Source organism: Diorhabda carinulata, chromosome 9, assembly GCF_026250575.1.
Source record: "Diorhabda carinulata isolate Delta chromosome 9, icDioCari1.1, whole genome shotgun sequence".
In the NCBI taxonomy this organism is placed as follows: domain Eukaryota; kingdom Metazoa; phylum Arthropoda; class Insecta; order Coleoptera; family Chrysomelidae; genus Diorhabda; species Diorhabda carinulata.
In genome coordinates this window covers 18226080-18247589 of record NC_079468.1, presented here as the reverse complement: position 1 = coordinate 18247589, position 21510 = coordinate 18226080, and the positions used below count along the sequence as shown (strand labels likewise).

At 31.9% G+C, this 21510-nt stretch overlaps 1 protein-coding gene across 1 annotated transcript; it reads left to right on the top strand.

Annotated features, from left to right (window-relative positions):
* The first annotated feature begins 13 nt into the window (after positions 1 to 13).
* Positions 14 to 19540, top strand: LOC130898186 (microprocessor complex subunit DGCR8). Its single transcript, XM_057807277.1, has 4 exons — positions 14 to 521; positions 5595 to 6442; positions 8843 to 9064; positions 12978 to 19540. Exons 1-4 carry the CDS (start codon positions 286 to 288, stop codon positions 13337 to 13339), a joined length of 1668 nt encoding a protein of 555 aa, XP_057663260.1. The 5' UTR covers positions 14 to 285; the 3' UTR covers positions 13340 to 19540.
* Positions 19541 to 21510: the final 1970 nt, after the last annotated feature.

Here is a 21510-nt window from a genome sequence, read left to right as displayed (position 1 = left end):
TTTGACCATTGACAGTTAGTATTCACGAAATTATGTCTTGCGAACGTGTATGAACTGATTAAAAATTATTTCATTAATATTTTAACGTTATTAAAATTTATAGAAAATACTCTTTTTATTAATGCCAAAGTGAATAACTTTATAATGACTGATATTTTCATAAAGTGTAAATAGTTTTCCTCGGTACTTTTCAATGAATATTTCAATTTTTCGTTCATAATTGGTTGAAATATTCTTTTGATTGAACCGTGTGGAAACAGACCATCACTATTCAAAAATTGTAAAATGATGAATGGCTCATTTGTCGAAAATGAAGCTGATTCAAGTTGTTCATTTTCTCAATCAGATGCAGTTCATAATGGGTCGAATGAATTTCATAAATTTCATATTTTGGATGAAACTGGAGGTAATGACGATTCTGATAATTCAGCAGAATTCGACTCCGATATTCCCGACGAGGAAATTGATAAGATGTTGGAGGAAGCGTTAGAAAACAGAAAAAGAAAAGCTTCAGAAGCTGGGTGAGTGTAAATTAAAATAATATAGGGCTACAAGAAATGAAATAAAAATATCCTATTTTTTGCTGTATTATAAATCATGATTTTGGTAGTACCTGTATGTTAATTTAGACTGTGCTTGAATAATTGTAGGTATGCTGCTATATTGAAATGTTTCTTTGTAGTGATTAAGTTAAGGAACAATCTAATTGTTAAGTTTGATATAAGGTACTCCTTTTTATTTGCAACCATAAGGGAGACATAGAGCCATAGTATATAGTGTATAGTAGGTGATTATCAGCTATATTTGAGATTATATAGTTTTAACTTGAATAATATATCTTCACCAAAACACTACAATGCTATGAGAACATATTTCCATATACTGTTAAAAATGATCTTACCTTCACTTACAGTCTGTTTTCTTTTTCTTCTGCTTTGTCTCTAATAACATACTGTATAAGTTGTTTTTGTCATGTCAGATTCAATATCTATTATGTGTTCTCTTATCTTAGTTTTCTCAATACACTGATTTTATCTGTCACACATTTGGTTACCTGTGTGAAGTTATCCATGGATTTCTGCCACAAATATTTCTTTACAACATAAACTGAACTTTGGCAAAAAATGTTAGTTCTTTGTTTTCCAATTAGGTGAACCTTGTAATAGTTAGATAATTTTTGTAATTTTTTGGTTCTTTAGTTTAGAATATGTACAAAAACATGTGTTTAAAAATGTTTTATCCACTTAACCCTCAATTTTTGGCAGTAACATTATGTAACCTCTTATAATGTCATCATATGTCTCCTCTATTAACATTTTTTTGTGAAAACCAAAAGAGAACTTGATTTTTCTCTAGATTCCATTTGGTCATTAACTCCGATAACATCTGCGAGATATTTAATTTGCGAACCTGCGAAATTGTTTGCAGGCTAGTACAAATGAACATCTTTCAGTTGTAAAATCTATCCAATGTGTAGTATAAGAAATAAAGAGTATTTTTATACTTGCAGGTCCATATATCATATGTAGTAGCAGAAATTTTAATATTTTCTTCTAAGAAAACTGATAATTTTTTACAAATTGACAAGCAACATATTTCGTAAATATTAGGAATTATATTTCATTCTAAAATATTAATCTGAAGGAACACTGTAACAGGTAGCCAATTTGTTTAATAGCCCTCTAAAACCCATGTCATTCGCAATACAAAAGGGCTGTATGTTTGTGGCTATTAATTCCCTAATATAATAGTGATTCTTTCTGGATTTCGTTTCCTTAGTGTTCTACTTAAGGTGTTGCATAATAAATACCTCTAAATCTCAAACCCAAAAATACCCAAAATGTTTGTCTTTAGCAGAATTTAGTAAAACAAATTTTTTATAATGGGCGTGTCTTGAAAACAAAGCAATTAACATAAAGTTTCTTTTATAGTACAAGTAAAATATGATTAAACCCGAAATTAAATTGGACGCTTCTGATTTTCTAGATTCTCGGAGGGTTTTGGCCATTGAATAAGCATAACAACTCTTAACAAAATTCCGGATACGGATTTTCGAAATTTTGGAACTCTTTAACTCAAAAAAATTTTGAAACGAATAACTCGAAACCTAAAAGGAATCCGTTCGCGAATTCCCGCCAGTATGAATTCAAGCCGATTTACGTTCCAGGCGCACATGGAAACAGCTCTAACTTTTGGAAAACTACTTCCTTTTGCCGAGCATATTTGGGTTCAGTGGCTCAAAATACATAAGAATACCACTGTTTTATCTTTGACCCTATGATTGCACACGGCAGCATTGACATCTCCCGGACTATAATTTTTCAGCACGCACAATATGAGGTCTGGATATTAAATAACGAGACTGTGCGCCTAAAGGGCGCCCTAGACGGGTGGGGTAAAAAACGAATAGTGCATAGGGTATCTAGATATCTTGTCTATGCACGTCCCAAAACACGTTTCCGTCACTATTATAGACCTATGGGGACAATTCTCTATCTCCTGCGCGTCCTTTTGAGTGGTGTAATCACTTTAGTGAGGTCCGAGAGAGCACTGAACATGACCAGCGCCCAGGTCGCCCTGAGACTGTTTCAACTCCGGAAACAGTGACCAAAATCAACCAAATTGTACGTGCAGATCATTGAATGAGCATCCGGATGATTGCCTAAAGGCTCTCACCAAAGAAGACTTCTAGCACGGCTTTGATCAATGGAAAAAACGTATGGGAAGGTGTGTGGCGAGTGAAGGGAAGTATATTGAAGGGGAGCATTCGAATGTAGAAAATTTTTTATAATAAAACACTTTTTCGAAACCAGTCTCGTTATTTAATAGGCAGACCTCGTAAAACGATGTAAGTTTGTTAATAAGGAGAACAATATTAAACTACTAAAATACTGTCTCCAAGCGTGTCTGGTAATTCAGGGAATCCCCGACCAACGAATGCAGCGGACAACCGAAATTCGGGGAATCATTGTATCGATATATATTCTGCATGGTGATATTTTACGAAAATCGATTTTGCTTTGCATGATTTTTGGTTTTAGTAAGGTTTACATGTCTAAGTCGAGGTAATATAATACCATTATTAATGTGTTATCTTTAATAAATAAGTTTTACCGTTTCACCTCATTTTTATAGTAAAAGATTACTGGAAAATTCTATGGCCGATATCAGTGTCGGACGGAAAAAATCATATCGTTCGATTCCTAATATAAAATCCACTGGTAATATTAAATACATAGGATTCTACTTTGATCCTCATCTAAGATGGGAAAATCACACTAAAAAAGCAACAAACACTTAGAGTAATGCTATTTAGGTATAAATATATCTGAAGAATTTTTTTATTGAATGATCGATTGAAAATATTGTATTACGCTCTCGTTGTTGAATATTCTATGGAAATTTGGCTTGGGGAAAGTACAGGATACTCACTTAAAAAAATTGGATACTGTTCATAAAGAAATATTCTAAATAATGCACTCTAAAAAGTATCAGCATACAAAAGATCTACTATATAAAGAATCCAGAGTTTTTGATATAAGACAAATGTACTATTTTCAAATTTGTTCAAGGTGTTACAAAAATAAATCTCGACTGAATATTTCTATTCACAGTCTCAATACAAGATATGCGTGTCAATAGAATATTGAAGAAAAAAGGTCAATCAAAAATATTGGTCAAGGATACCATGAAAACCTGATTCCAAAAGTATTTAACCATCTGCCATTAAACCTAAAAAATCTTAAATTGCAAATCAAATCTCATTAAGCGAATAAAAAAAAAACAAAAGAATCGACTCTCCTTAGTCTCTTTCGCGAAGAAATAAATAACTTGGTAAACATTCAGGACAAGTATCAACAAGCTTTACACAAAGTTTCAACTTGCTGCTTAGATCAAGTTTATTATAGTAAAGGTTAGGTTAGGTAAGGAAGGTATTTCTTATAGTTTTCTTAGGTAGATATATGGAGTGGGCAAATATATCATTTTTGATATAAGGAAGAAGGGATACGATCTTATGTTGTGAGGACTGAAAAGGGTCCAGGTGCTCGAAAGACATTAAAAACGCCTGAAAATCCACAACTCGAAGATGCATTGCTTACATGTTTTTAGAATAGCAACGAAAAAACGTTCATTTATCAAACGATATTTTGATGGAGAAGGCGAAATACATTCATGAAAAGTTTACGCGAGGAGAGTTTTCGGTCAGTAGAGTTTGGTTGGAAAAATTTGAAAAGAGATACGAAATACATCAACACAAAATCACCGAAGAGAAGTTGTCACACGAAGAAGACGACGTACAACTATTCCAGGACAAATTCATAGATTCACCAAGGAGAAAGAATTATCCTCATAGCAAATCTATAATGCAGATGAGTCAGGTTTGTATTGGAAAACGATACCAGACAAAACGTTAACTTAGAAGTTGGAGCACCGGTCCTAAAGTTTCCAAAGAAATAATAACTTGCTGCAGGGATGCACAAACTGTCTTTATTGGTCATTGGCAAAGCACAAAAGCCATGTGCCTTTGAATCTGTACAAAACCTACCAGTACATTACATGGGGCAAAGAAAAGCATGGGAGACGAGACCTATATTTCTAGATTGGCTTAAGTGATACTTTAACCTTGAACTAAAAAATTCTTATCTAAGAAGAACCTACCACAGAAAACGATCTTCATCCATTGATGAACATTTCACGGTTTTGTTCATGCCTCTTAATTGCGCAGCTCTCATCCAGACTAAAATGTTATTTAAAACATAAAGGTGAATTATAAGAAAAAACTTTTGCTTCAAGTTTTTGCACAACAGGAATTGGAATTTGAATGTACTGCATCTGATGTCCCTAAGAAGTCCACGATGAAAGAAGCTGTTTTTTCATTGAATAAAAGTTGGCATCAATTCAATGCGAACCCAATAAAAAAATCTTGTACTCCCTCGTGGCCTCAATTAAACATCGAAGAATATACAGACGATGACTTTGAACCCATCTTTGGGTTAAAAGTCAAGATTCCTTTGGTTTTTTTCGTTGATAGAGGCTTTTCTGAGGCTTGAAATTAATAGCTTTTTGCTAGATAATGATGACCTAAATGCAACTGAACCTCTTACTAATGATGAAATAATAAGACAAGTAACACAAGAATTTGAGGGCGAATATGAAGAAATGTCTCATGTTGAACAAGTAGCAAGCGTTTTCAAGCGTGGTGTGGTGGTGTCTGCCCTTAATATATGTCTTTATTTGGCACTAAATACCACCTGGATTTCTTTAAAAAAGTTCAATAAATTAATATCTACAGGTAAATACACATTTAAAATTTCACTATCCTATTAGTCTTATTTCATAAAATATACCCTATATATTCTCTGTGCTATAATCTGAGTTCGGTTTAAAGAATAAGTAATATGTACAAAAACCAGAATAATTATTACTGAAAACTTTTATATTTAAAAAATAGAATGTTTACAGAAATTCTATTACTTTATTCATCATATTACTTTTTTCTATTTAAATTGTTTGAAAGTTGTTCAATTAGTAGAGAAATGTACTTAAAATAATTGTAATTTCAACTTTTCTTAACATATTTAATTTTTTTCTAGAATAGACAATGAAGAAATACCTTTCGAAGAAAAGAATAAGATACTATTAATTGAAAAGGGGCAAAACCACTTTGATGTGCTGCCAGAAGGATGGATTCAAGTTATTCATAATAGTGGAATGCCTATATACTTACACAAAGCTTCTAGGGTTTGTTGTCTATCGAGACCCTATTTCTTAGGACCTGGATCAGCTAGGAAACATCATATACCAGTAAATGCTATAACTTGTTTGAATTATAAAAGAGCTCTAGAAAAAGAAGAAGCAGAGTCTAAAGGATCACCCGAAGTCAATAAACAATGTGGCCAAAAATTTCCAAATGCAAAAATTGAAACTCTCCAGGAAAATATTCAAATGCAAAACCTTTCTCCGGAACAAGTGCGCGAATATTGTGAAAAATTATTTAAATTTCAAAATATGAAAGTATTAAGATTCAAATCTTGGTCAGAACGAAGAAAATTTACTAAAAAATTAAAACAAAAAAATCAGTTGCAACGACCTACTTTACCAGATGGTACTAAACTCATAACTTTTCCTATACAAAATTCTGAAAATTCTGAGAACAATGCTAACACTAAGAAAGAATGGATTATGAACCCGAACGGAAAATCTTATGTTTGTATTCTTCACGAATATGTTCAGCATGCTTTAAAAAAACAACCTACTTACCAATTCACTGAATTAGAAAATGCAGCAACTCCGTATGCAGCCACAGTTATTATTAAAGATATGCGATATGGGGTTGGATATGGGACCAGCAAAAAACAAGCCAAGTCTGAAGCAGCTAAGGCTACTTTGGAAATATTAATTCCGGAAATGAAATTTAAGATTGCTCCAGATAGTCAAACAGGTCAATAAACATTTTTTTTTTATTTTTTAAATGAATACCTAACTATGTGAGACGCAATATTTTAAACATAATCGGATATTTTGAACTCATATGAAAATGTAATAAAATAACTTTAATTAGAGATATTAAAAATAACATATATATAATCAGTTTTTTTGCACCATCCACCTTTTTTGAATGGTTATAGTTGATATCAACAAGTTTGATAGTGTTCACTGGTAGGTATAAGGTATCAGTAATTCACCAAATAAAACTAAAACGATATATAAATCATTATTTTTCCAAAATTCAAATAACTCATCTAATATTTTTTTTTTAATTTTCTTGTCTGATAAATACAAAGGGCAACATTTGACCTTAAAAAAATCTTTGTATTAGTTGGCTCATGAACCAAAAGTATTTTATATGTAAGAATAGTTTTTTATTCTATGCGAGCAATGACTTTTTACTTTCAGTAAAATTATTTGATTTGTGGGTAGACTGCCGTGAAGGGTATGTCTTGATGTTCCAGACTTTTACCATATCAAGGCGATTTATTTGAAAATGAAATACACACCTTGATCCATTTAATATGAACATCAGTTGGCTATCATCGCATTTGATGTGGCAAAATAAAAGGACCATCGGCTTTGTTTAAATTCTTGTAGCAATTTTTATAAAATATATTTCAATATTGTTATAAATTAATTTTATAACAATGTTGTTGATAATTTGATTGGAGAATAATGCCTTCTAGTGACAGTTTTTCATTTAAATATTGTAAATCATAATTTCCTTATAGAAGTTAGAGAAATAGTTGCTTGGCTATGGAAAGAAACTATGCTCATAAGTTTCACTTGAGGCTGCCTCAATCTCAAGAAGAAATTTGCTTGTTTACATGATCCTTGATAAATAGTTTGCTCGAATACATTCTACAGAGCATCTATTAAAATTGTACCCATTCTATTAACAGCTGTGCTGGACTTGATATTCCTACAGCTTGATATCATAAGTTGATATTGGAATGCTTATTTCCTTATATAATAATTATTTTGGTTTCTAATTAAATTCATTGTTATCTTGCAAGCACTCAGTACATGTTCTTTTATTTTGATGCTTATCTGTTTTTTTGCTTATAAGCTCCTCACAATTGAGCTTAGTATTTATGTGTAGGTACTTTGAAAATATGATTCAGAAAATTTAGTCTCTGTATTTTTACTATAAAACCACAGGACATAATCCTTTGTTGGAATTAATCTTATATGTAGACATGTGTAGTCATTAATTGTAATCTTCTATTTTGTTATATGTGGAAAAGGTTGTTTTGCAGGTTTGGAAAAGGAGTGATTGGGTCCTCATGGAACAGATAGGATAACAGTATAGTTCAAATGTGCATCTTTTGGTTAAGATGGTTGTGTGCTCGCATGGCAAGCCTGATAAAATATGATATTTTGATTCACTAATTCAAAATTTATACATGCAGCAATATTATTTTTATCAGAACAGATATTCCATTTGGTGCTTTTTATTCTGTTCTCTAACAATATCAGTGTTGAATTATTCCAATAATTTTACAATACCTAAGTAATTATTTGATTAAACAACATAATCTCATGTTTCCATCGATTCCACCACCGCACCAATATCGATAACCTTGTATTAATGGTTGCCTACAATTAGAGTCTTATCATACCAGCGGTTTACGAGCGGGGCGGAGCGAGCGCGCAACGAATGCATCGCGAACACGCCGCAAGTACGTCGCGGACACGCCACGAGTACGTCGCGGACGCCTGGCTGAAATTCAACGCCTTCGTCGAGTGTTTGTAGCGTGTAATTAACAAAATGGATTCCGAGGAGGAAACACTACTGTTGGCTTTGTTACTTCGAGGAAGCCGGAGACTAAAACGAATACATCGACGAATTTGGGAGGACCCATTATCAATTAATCGAATGGAAAAGCGCGAATACTTTGTGTTGTTTTGCAAACGAATAAAAAATTTCGTATTATCTGCAAATGTCAAGAACTACATTTTGTTATTGCTATTGGTACAAACTTACTCAAGATATGAAGACATACGTTTAAGATTATCAATAACACCTGAAGAAAAGCTCATAATTACGATAATGTTTAACATTAAATAAGAACACAATCCAAAATAGCGTCCACGCTGTTATTTGCAGCGATCCCGTTGTGCGTTCGCAACGAATTCGCTGCGTGTGCGCGGTGTGATCGCTTTGAAGACGCTCGCAATCCGCTAGTATGATAAGACCCTTATTTCAGATTTCCAGTCACATTCTTAAAAAAAAATTCAGTAACGTTAAATTTAAATTCACCTTGGTAATCTTAATTTCAGAAGAAATTTGGTTAGTTACAACAGTCTTTCATTTATGTGGTTGGAAATAATTGTATCAAACTTTCAGGAGATTCAACAAAAAAGGAAAAAGATCAAGATCTATCCTTTTTTGATGAAATAAGAGTAGAAGATCCTCGAGTGGCAGAGTTTTGTTCCAAAACGACAGAACCAGCACCTTATGACATACTTTTAACTTGTTTTCAAAGAAATTTCGGCTTGGATGATCTACAAATTAGTTACCAGGGAAATACTTCTAAATCCCAGGGAAATGAATTCACAATGACAGTAGGTAAGACTTTTCTATATTGTTTAATAATAATGAGAGTATTTATATTGTTGTCAAATCTTTCCTTTTCCTGAAAATATAATAATATTTCAAATAAATCAGCATATATTTTTTTTTATTTTTGAAATTTTCAAGAAATGCCGAATATTTTAATGTAATACTGTAATAATGTTCTGAATTTACTTCAATACCAGCCATGCTATTTATAAATGTTTTATTTCATTTATATTTACAATATTTGTTTCATAAACAGTGAACCCACAGAAAATTGTCACCTTGTAGGGTGACCACTGAAGACATTTGATCAAACCACACTTTCCAATCTATCATCTGGAAATATATTATTCAGCTACTGCCCCCATTACGCTTTTATCGAAGTAGAGCTCCTTTTATTACAGCCAATTTTTTTTTGTTTCGGATATTATTGTTTAAAGTCACAAATAATAAAATTTCTATATAAAAAGGCAATTAAAAATACTCAAATGTGTCTTGGATTTAACAAAAACCAATTCAGGTATATTATTTACAAACACTACTCTAGTTTTTCTCATCGATAAAGATACCAATTATTTCGTCGACTATTATTCCAGCCTGAATATTAATCTTTCATGGTTATTGGGTGTGGAATTATCCAGAGGATTGTTACCTTATTAATATTTACAACTATGCCTATTTACGTTTTCATTAAAGTTTGTCTCATTGGAAAACAACATTATTTGAAAAAGTTGATGGTTTCCAATATTGTGCCTTCCAACTCTTCCTGCATATACATTAATTTATATGGATGGAATTTATTATACTATACAGTAAAATTTATCATAAGTTCATTAAAGCTGCCAAAGATATTTATTATAATAGGAAACTCGCCAATTATCGTACTGTTTCTAAAGAAATGTGGTCCATTGTAAATGATCTTAGAAATAAGGCTTCTTCATCGAGCATAATCTCTACTTCACCTGATAACCTCAATAATGACTTTAAGCCAAAAATTTTATCAAATTCTATAACTCCTTCTCATGATTGGCTTTCATATCTCCCTGATGCTAATGCTAACTTACACAGTTTCTTCTTTCAAAAATAAATACTCATCTCGAACTTAAAAATGTTTTGGATTGCACATTAAATTTCAAAATGGCACTTATAATTTCTGTGTAAATATAAAATACTTACTACCCATCAATTTGGGTTTTTAAGTAACAAATGCACAAATGATGCTATTTTCTCCCTCCTAAATAATGTCTGCTTTAGCCTAAACAGCCCTTACTCTACTGCACAACTTTTTGTGATTTTTCTAAAGCTTTCGATTGTGTTAATCATAATCTTTTAATCAACAAATTGCAGTACTACGGTTTCAGGGGAACACCTCTCGCATGGTTCAACAGAAGTCAGCTTGTTGAGCGAATCTTCAAACTACAAAAGAGAACTGTTAGATATTTACTCGGACTAAACAGAAGGGATTACTGCAGCAACTTCTTTAAACTATTAAAAATCCTTACTCTCACTTTCTTATTAATCTTTGAATCCGTTTGCCTAATTCGTAAGCACGCTTCCACTTAGGAACGCGAAAGACGACGTCTACCTACCTACTCCACTTTCAGAATTAGTTAAAGGCTCATAACTGTACAATGCTAAAAAATGCGCAATCATTAGCTAATTGAAATTAAATCGATATCAGCTTTTCCCTCATTCCGCAATAATTTGAGGGCATATTCTGTAAACGACTTCTATTCTAATAATAAAATTTAATTCCGGAGTTTCATTTTGCTATGGACTTATATACTAATAATTATTACCTATAATTTTGTTACTCATTGCGGTTTTCTTCTGTATATTGAATTTTTATTTTATCTTTATTTAGTTATTTTTATGTTTGTTTTTCAGTTTTTATAACCTTTTGTCTATAAATTGCAACAATTTTTTGACAATAAAGCATTTCTCTCTCATAACATCATTATAAAAAATATTTGAGAACTATCATGATCCTTGGACTAGTCTAATACTCAATAGTGGATAGGCTTCTAACATGAAACAAACTTTTAAATGTTTTCATTCGATGCAGTTTTTATACGTCAGGCACCAACTTGGTTAAACTTTTTTATCATCTATCTCACAATAGGTTTCGTTATAGGGTATAAATTGATATGATTAATTTATATTTCCACTAACCGAATTAGGTTGCTTCTGTATTTTATATTAAGAGCTTTCATCTTTTTCTAGATTCAAATATTTATCAAATTTGGCACTTCAATTCTCCTATGTTCTAGTAATATCCGGATTTGTCAAATTACAAAGAAGCAATTGATTTGAAAGTTCATTGTTTCATCATATTCTGAACTATAAAGTATATTGACCAAATTGTCTGAGAAGTTTTACATGGAAAATTCACAATTACAATGAAGATAACTTGTTAACCTAATTTAAATACAGGGTGAGTGGGGAGGAGCGCACCAAACTTTAGGAGTGTACTATACTATTATACAAATTATACAAATTATCACATAAAAATTTTCTTAATCATAGTGTTCTTTCAATAAATGTTCATAAATAACGCCATTGACTTCTAAATATTTTCTGCTTCGTCTACGAAGAGCGTTTGTTGCTCTCCCAATTGATTCATTTCTTTCTTCTTCAATATGTGAGGTCTGGAGATCTTGCAGGCCAATTAATGGGACCTCCACGACCAATTCAACGCCCTGGAGGATGACTTTGATGGAAACAGCATAAATATTGCTAAAAATATAGTTTTTCTATGGAAATAAAGATTTTATGAAACAAACTACATTGTATCGCGAGTGAAGTGAAAAGTCATTCAAGAGGAGAGGCCCAGATAACACGACCTTCGAATTTGGCACTGATAACCTTGACACTGACACATGAACAAATAAAAATAACCAATCAAGAGTTGGAAGAACATCTTTCGATATGTTTTTCTGTGAATACACTTAAGAATAACTGACCTTTTTAAGTCTAAATATTTATCCAAAATACGATACGTTTAGTTGTATAAAAAAACTTATTGATCCATTTATTTTTTTTTTAAACTAATTCTTTGGTATGTCTGACGACTAATTTTTAATCTTTAATTGGTCATTAAAAAAATTTCCATTCGTTCTACACTTTTTCCCTAACTACTTAATTATATCTTTGGTTCACTTAATCGTTTTTGCTCTCAATTGCAAATGATTACTTAAGGTTTTTTTTCTTTCAGTTTTCTCTGCATTAGTTGTTTGCTTTAAATATTTACCTCACTCCTTTAAAGCACTAATGATCATTTTCTTGATCGTTCTCGTAAGTAGGTCTATTTTATTTTCTCATCTATGATTTGAACCTGACATAAAAATTCGCTCTTTCTGTATTTCATTTAATTTATTTGCTCATTATCTAATTCTATGTGATATGTTTTTGGTCCCACCTCTTTTAGGTTAGTGGGTGATCAGGGACCGTTGCGTGCTTAGGTCTTCTAACATTTGAAACTACCAATGATCGATGTCCTTTGTAAAGCTAATCAGACTCCTTGTCTTTAACGTTTCAACATCACTCGGCTTGTCCAAGTGTTTGAAGCTCGTAAGTATGAGGGCTGGGTACTCATCGTTGACGTGGCAGTTTCTTCTTTCTTGATGCACTAGCGGCATTCTGAATCATTCTGGATGCCTATAAGATGGAGATGGCGCTTTAGATAACCATGTCTTGTTAAAAGACCAGTCATCGATCGTATTTTGCTCCTATTTAAGTGGAACAGTTGATTAATAAGACAGCCTGGAGGTCTATTTATGATTATTTCATGCCAGTTATTTCGATCCATCTCCGAAGACATCTTCTAATTTTACGTCGAAGTTAACATGATAAATTGTGAAGGGTTGTGTATTGATTGTAACATAACATTTTTCGTTAAATATCTATTATGTATATTTTTTAGGTAAACACACGGCAACTGTGTCCTGTAAGAATAAAAGAGACGGTAAACAGAGAGCATCACAGGCGATACTTCAAGCTTTGCATCCGAGTATCACCTCTTGGGGATCCTTATTAAGACTTTATGGAAATCGTTCTGTGAAAAGTTTCAAAGAAAAAAAGCTCGAAGAACAAGAGATTACTTGTTTGCAAAGCAAAGCAGCCATTAATCAACCCAATTATGCGATTTTGAATAAATTGAAGATGGAATTAGGTAAATTACGAGAAAAAAGAAAAGCGATTAAACCCATTGGTATCTTGGATACCGAAGAAACTTCGGTAGTATCTCCCTTATCTACATCTAATTTAAAAAACGTCGATTTATGATCTTAATTATAATTTGAGAGGAATTTTTATTTGAAAAGAAAACAAACACTTCCTATTTATCTATGAAATTAAAGTGATTATATGGAAGTTATACCAACAGTAGTATCTCAATAACGCACATGGAATTGATTAACATATTCAGAAAACTGAGAAGTTCTGGAAAAAATAACTATCGAATTAATTTAAACGATTGCTAAAGTTTTGTTTCTATAATTTGCAAACACCTCACCTTACCCTTATTAAATTTTAGATTTCAAAATTCATCGCTGATAAATAATTGTATAGACTAGTAAGAATTAAGAAACAAAGGCAGTGGTGCATAGCTACAGGTTAATCACCGTTCTTCAATTACAATATTTGTAAGGTTAAAAAGAAGTTATTTGGTTATCAAAACCTTATAAGAGGAAAAGAGAGCAAAAACGAGATAAAAATTGAACAAAAATCACAGCTAAGGTCTTGGAATGTACAAGGAAATAATCAACTCCACCAACATAATTATTTCCGCCGACGCCAAGTATTAGTATAACCAAAGATCATTCGGGTCTTTGGTCAACAGCTAAACATTCTAATTTGACGTTTAAATTGGAGATTTTCGATTTATTATTACCATAGGCATCATAAAAACGGCGAAAAGTATCACAGGGAATAGTATTAAGTTTCTAAGCATGCTGTATTTTGTTAAGTTGTGAACTTTTTGAATCATAACGCAATAACAAATTTTGTGAATGAACTACTAACTCGCAATATTTGAACAGACATGCAGAAAGCTCTGCTCATGAACTGCACTACTAAAATATAACTTGTTACGGTTAATTTTCGACTTAATCACCGAAGAGATTGAGACATTTGTCATATCTGTGGACAATCTTTTCGATATCCCCTTCAAAGAAAGTTGCCGCTAATGTATCCCAACCGTTCAGTAACAATAGAGTACAAAGCAGACCTTGAAACTTCTGGAAATTTCGTAGAAAAACCAGTAATGGTGAATCTGCGGTTTTCTTTAACCATTCTGTCAACTTCTGTCATCTCATCATGTCAACTTCAACTTCTGTCATCTCTCATGAAGTTTTCCCCGTACACACGACTTATTCTCCGATGGATTTCTGCACCATTATTGCCTTCAGCCTGTAGAAAACGAATTACACTTGGCGGGAGCGTCAATAATGACGGACATGTTTGCGTAGCTGTAGCACAACGCCGACTGATGCTTGAATGTCAACAAACTAAAACATACCATAGATAAAATGATTGATATACTAAAACTTATAGGAGACAACATGGAGAAAATGGCCGAACAAGAGAACACGAGAAGAATACAGAGAAGAAATAAAACAATTGAAGACAGAAAACAAAAAAATAATTGAGGTCAATAGTACAATGGAAAAAAACATTATAGACATGGCGAACAGACTGGAGCACTTGAAATATCAGGAAAGGAAGAATAATGTAGTCGTCCAAGGAGTAAAAATTGAAACAGATAGCTCAGAAGAACTAAGAATCCGAACAACAAACTTCCTAGAAAAAGATCAGCAGGTAAACATCGCAGTAAAAAGCTCTATGAAATTAGGAGAGAAAACATGTTTAAGCAGATTGGCCAATAAAGACAAAAAAAAGTGATACATGCTTTGCACCGCAGCAAAATGTATTGATAAACTATTATCAATCTTGATACATAATTTTATTTGAGTTAGAAACATTGAGGAGCAACAAAATTGAGTTAGAAAAAATCCTCCCATTGTAAGTTTTACCAAAAACCAAGTTATATGTCAACTTTGCTAGGGAATGTAGTTAGACTTTTTCATTTACAGAAATTGTTCAAATACAATTATCAAACCACACTAATCAACATTTTATGCATACTTTTCACGACACGCTGAATGCTCTCCTTATGAATTAATATTAGAAACAAAAAATTTTAGTGCAGATTGAGATACGTACTTACAAGCACTGAACTATTGTATAGAAATGTCGTAATTCCGAAAAAACAATTAGCTTATGAACGTCTTAGTTGTGGGATTGTGGCTTTTGAATACTTATATGTTCAAATATAATTTCCAAGATGAATACTTACATATACATTCGGAGACTGAAATTATGTAAGTAATTTTTGATATTGTTATACTTTAATACATAATTTCAGTGCTCGATGATGAATTCGGAAGCTCGGAATATATATTAAAAAGAGTATGCTGTACACTTAAGTGTTGGCCACAATCTTATAACTATAACGTTATATATAACAAAAACCAAACTCTTTATTAATTTAAAAATCCAACTTTTGGGAAGTGTTCTTCCCATTATCAGGGAAACTACAATATAGGAGAAGTAAATAAAAATCAAACCATGTATATAACATGTTCTCTTAACTCAGTAAGTCATAGATAAAGATTAAAGAGTTTCATGTTGTAATTAATATTAAGTTAAAAATTCTTGAATACGTAAAAAGATTTAAAATATGTAATTGAAATTGATTTAATCATCAAGTACTGCAAATATTATCACAAAATACCAATGATGCCAATTATTAAAACTGATAATTCAAGATATACATGTGTAATATTTACCGATAAAACTCTATCCCGGGTTAGAAAGCAAATTACCGGCCCCAAATGTATTAGTTGACAATAGACCATCTATTGTGTGATTTATGATAACTAATTTAAGTCAATTATTAGAGTGCGACTTAATAAGATAAGGTTAATGTCATAGCCGACACTGGGTAACTCACTAGTCGTGTTTGAAGTACAAACCAAGCGAGGGTATTCTACAACAGCCTGATAACATTATATGCTATTCTCCACCAAAGTATCACCCGAATACCATTCATTACTGATCCATTTGGACTTAATAAAATCGACTATAATAAGGTTTTCATTCAGAGGCCGCGATTGTTTCCGTCTCGTTGATTGTATGACAGTTTAACCGAGTATATGAATTTGTAAATATAAAAATATATGTATAGTTAAATATGTAATATATATATATATATATATATATATATATATATATATATATATATATATATATATATATATATATATATGTATATAAATCTCTGTATAAAATTTATAATAGGAAGGTTTCACAGATAAAACAAGTAAATGTAAATTGCATGTAAATGCAGACCGTGAGAAAATGTCAATCTGGTTACAACGTGCACAGTCAATGTGAAACTAAACTCCTTAATCCTTTGCTATGACTTACTTCGTTTGAAAAACACTTAAGAATTCATTCTCAAATTGGACGTAAGTCAACTTTAATACTATATATTAAACAACCATTTTATATACATGGTTTAAATTTTTATTTACTCCTCCACTTATATTGTAGTTTCCCTGATAATGGGAAGAAAAATTCCCTAAAGTTTGTATACAATTTCCAAAATTTGCTGCAAGCTCCAATATATTGGTTTTTGCTCTAACTGGTCAACATAGACTCAAAGGTTATTAGATCTAATTAAGGTATATATTTATATTACACAAAGTGATTTTTATGGGGATGTTCCAATACAGTACTAGACAGATTATTCGGATGTCATACAGGAACTACAGTAATTTTGGTCACATTTACAATTAAATGCAATATTTTACATATTGTCACCTTTTGTTAACGTTTGCTATGGAATTAAGATCCATCATTTGAAACGATGTTACAACTAATATTTAAATTTTGTAAGGCTTGATTGTTAGTATCTGAAATATAGGTATATTACGTGTAGATTATTTAAATCACTTTGTAACTTTCTGTTATCAAGGCTTCCATAACACACATGTTAACAAGTGCACATGTTTTAAGTTACAATTCACTATCATTTATGTGACATGCATTTTGCTTGGTTAAGTAACCTTGTCGACAGATAAATGTATATTTTTACAATTTTTGCAAGGAATTTCATAAACTATATTAATCAACTTATCTGTTAAGCTTAGGTGTGCTTCATATGTAATTTTATATAGTGGGTTATCAGTGATGATATCCCTTCCACATCTCCACAAAAATCACTATATTTGTAAGTAGCCTCTAAGTCAAAGATGGATGGTAAGAACACACAATGTTTCTTGGTGTTTAGCAAACCATTTGTATAAAAAATACTGCTTTGAAGAGATACTTTATTAAGTACAAGTTACTTAAAATCTGATGTGCTCTAAATTCTAAGTTCTCATTATAATACTAGTACAATAATACTTATATAATAAGTGTCGTAATCTAGTAGGTAGGAGATGTCATTTGCTAAATGCAAGCTTTAAAAGTGGGAAATGGGCATCTTTTATACAAAATGAAGAAGAAAGAAATATCAATATAGCTAAAAGAACTAACATTCCGCCTAACTATATTCATGAACCTAAACAATCTTCTGTATTCAGAGAGAACTACCATATAAAAAAAGTTTTTAATAAATAGTCATACCATCTGAAAAATCTAATGTTACAGTTATAATGGAGAAGAGACAGATTTATTCAGGGAACTAACTGAAAATAATTAGAGAGAACTCACTAATGATCCCACTCTTAAAATACCAATAAATCTAACAAATTACTAAAAAACTTCTTCTCAAAAACCAAATTGACAAGAAAATGAAAAAGAAATTATGGAACTATAATGATATTTCTGCTAACTTAGTTTTTGTGTGTGTCCAGAGCAGTATAACAACCTAGCGAGGGCTACTTTTTGGTTCATGTGGTTAAACATTCCCTAGCAAACGCTATTTGGCGCCATCCTCACTTTCAACTGAGAAACCATTAGTCAATTAAAATCTAGCCGTACTTGGCGATAATAACGCCAAACAATAATTTCAAATTTTTGAAATAATATAAGAGATAAGAAAAAGATTTTATATATTGAGCGCACCTCGTATATCACATAATGTTTAACTATATGATCCAAACAGCAGCGCTCGCTGATGTTCTCTTTTGTTCAGATTAGTGATTTCGAACAAGAGATTGTTACGCTGCTTTGATGAGACGCAAAACGTCGAAACTAGGTAGCGATCCAACCCTCTCTTTGCAATTGTGAGTGATTAGGAATGTTGATATCAACAAGAAGGTTGATATCACATTCTCAAAGCAAATTTAATATTCGTTGCGCTATTAGTCAGAAATGTATTTGTCGTCTCCTTTGATTAATGGCAAACAATAATTTCGAATGATTTAAATTCGGAATAATATAAAGGTGACAAGTAGATTTTATATAAATTTTGATGTATTAGACGTGCCTCGTATATCACCTAAAATTTATTTCATACCATCGCCAACTAATGGTTCGCAGTTGGAAATGAGGAAGGTGCCAAATAGAGCTGCCGGGGAATATTTAACTATACGAACTATACCATTGTCTTTAGTTCAGATTAGAGACTCCGAACGAGAGGTTGTTACGCCGCTATGATGAGACGCAAAACGTCAAAACTAGCCATGGCTTACAACCCTCTCGTTGCAATTGCGAGTTATTAGGGATGTCAATTTAGCCAGCTTTTCGATGACACCACATTCTTCAGAGAATATGTAATTCAATATTCGTCGCGATATTAGCCGGAAAAGTAGTTGTTTTCTCCTTTGAAGAACGGTAATTTTGCATCATTGAAATTCGAAATAATATAAGTGGTGACAAATAGATAATTTTCTTCAACTTTTACATTTTACACCTTCTTATATGTTTTCGTCTACAAACATATAGAATGTTTATGTATTCATCATCGGGGATTGAAATAATTGTCAATGTACAATGTCTAAAAGTATAACAATAAAATGATAGAAATTTATTGTCACTCATAATCTAACCTAGAAAAATTCAATGTCATTCATAATCAAACCAATGAAACTTCAAGTCTCCACAATCCTCGATTAATTAATGTAAGTAATTTTCAATATTGTTATACTTTTACAAATATTTTGATAAAGTCTGAAAGTAGTCGAAAAGTCAAATTTTTATCTGTCTTTCAAAAATTGGTCTAAGAAATTTATATCGACGTTTCGACCTGTTGGACCTTATCCAAATGTATTTTAGAAACAAAAGTTCCAAAAAAAATTTGTCTGATATAAATCATTACCTGTTTCTCTTTGTACTTTTTTCTTTATAAAATTATATACTTAAAATAATTATGTAAATGTTTGCGCCGATCGTTTCAATAATAAATACATGATATACTCAATTGTGATTAATTATTCGTTGTTGCTCTTCATATCCATTTTAGATCACACTGTGTTGTGTTGATACTACTTGATTATATTGAAGAATTTTACATTCACCAAATTTGCTGTAAAGAAAAGAGAATATTGTGAATGAGATTAAGAAGAGATTGATGGAGAGTGGTTATTTGTATGGTTGTGAAGATTGAGCAGTAAAATGTTTGTAAAAGCTTCAGCATTAAAATGAGTGTGTTGAGTAAATTTTTTCATTAAAGCTTATAGGAGCAGCTAGCCGGAGAGAAAGGGGTAAAGTGGCTATTTTTTAGACCTATTCTATTTATAAAACTGGGCAGTCCGCCACCAACAGGGACTTATCCAGACCGATTGGGCTGTTTGCCTTACGAAAAGCCAATCTTAACTTTAGTTCTAGAAATATTGTTGGTACCAGTTAACGTTAAGAGTAACTGACTAGGAACCTTAGAGTGATCTTGATTTTATGAATCAATACTTTTCTATTCTCAAAAATAGGGTAATAAAACGCTACCTATCAAATTTTGATCAGTTTCCTTCTTTTCAAGTGATTTCTTTGTGTTACATATTAGGTTTTAACAAAGAAAATTGATGAATCGAATAAATTTTCTTTGCTGGTATGATTTTATCCAGGCTGGTCCTAGCCATTGCGAGGCCCTGGGCAAGCTTTAGGCCTTCTTTTACGCGGAGTCGCCAACCGGACTCAATATGACCCTCAAATATTTCAGAAACTAAAATATAATTAGAAATCCGGTTGTAGAAAAAGTATTGTTTATTCAACCCCCAAATCGAGTTCAAGCAATTAGTTAATCAATTATCGATAATTGTGTAATAAATATTATAACTGTAAATTCATTTCAGCTCTATTCAATCAACATTGCATTTGTCTTATTGACAAACAATACTACCACTACATCATTAAAAATACTGGTTCTAATTTCAAAGACGTTTACACCAAGCTGACAAACTTCCTAGAACACGAGGCCCCTTTAAGTTATCTATATTTGTCGGGATAGTGTTTGTGTTGGCAAAAACTCTATTCGCGGCCTAACAAGTCTAGAACACACTCTAAAAGTTCTACAACAATTTGCGGACTGTCAAAAACAGACCGAGTTCATGTTTTGTTTTTGTCTCTCCGCTTGGTGGAAACCTAGCATAAATTGGATGCTGACATTGCTAATTTAGCAAAGTGAACGAACGACCGACAAAACAGTCGATACCGACGTATCAATATTTTTTATATAAATAAAACGGTGGGATGCGAAGAGTGCACAGGCACATTTAGAAATCACTTCGTGCATCTAGCGCCCACTATCTGTATCGAATCCGAAAGATCGTTCGACGAGCGCACAAGAAAATTTGATCCGCCGAAGAGTTGGTTAGGTTATGTCAGCTACATCTGTAATAAAGTGATGAGGCTGTTGACTGCAGTTGTTTTCAGCGAACCTTTACACTTGCTTCTTTTTTTCCTGAACACACCTCCAGTAAATAAACTCTTTTTTTTTACGTCCAATTCCATCTATTAGTAAAAGTTTTCCTTTAAAACTAAATTAAAAAAAAAATTTATTCAAAAAGAAAAATCACAAAACAACGATATCGAAGACGCAAGAATATTAATATATTGGCGCACTAATAATACAGGGATTTAAGTTACCGTCTTTATACCTGCAAATGTGTGTTCGAACCACGCATTCAATCAAACAACTCATAATATACTCAGTCAAAGTTTTGTTATATTTTTTTTAATTACGTATATTTTTGAATTACTTTCAAAAGTTCTAGTTGCTTATAAAAAAATTCAGTTCTCATGAGATGACTCATATTTTGCTTAACATATTTTTCTATAAAAAATTTCCTTTTATCTAGGAGTATATATATAATTTGGGAAATTGAATTTTTTTGAGTTTTTTAAGTTAGAATAGCAACAAAAATTTCTATATACTAATGTTATAATGACACTTCTATTAAAAGTAATATGAAATTTGTTATTGTTATGCACAAAATAAATAGAGCTCATTG

Coding starts and splice junctions, on each gene's coding strand:
- LOC130898186 (XM_057807277.1), top strand. CDS start 286: ATGATGAATGGCTCATTTGTCGAAAATGAAGCTGATTCAAGTTGTTCA. Junction 522..5,594: donor AGAAAAGCTTCAGAAGCTGG/GTGAGTGTAAAT, acceptor ATTTTTTTCTAG/AATAGACAATGAAGAAATAC. Junction 9,065..12,977: donor TGAATTCACAATGACAGTAG/GTAAGACTTTTC, acceptor TATATTTTTTAG/GTAAACACACGGCAACTGTG.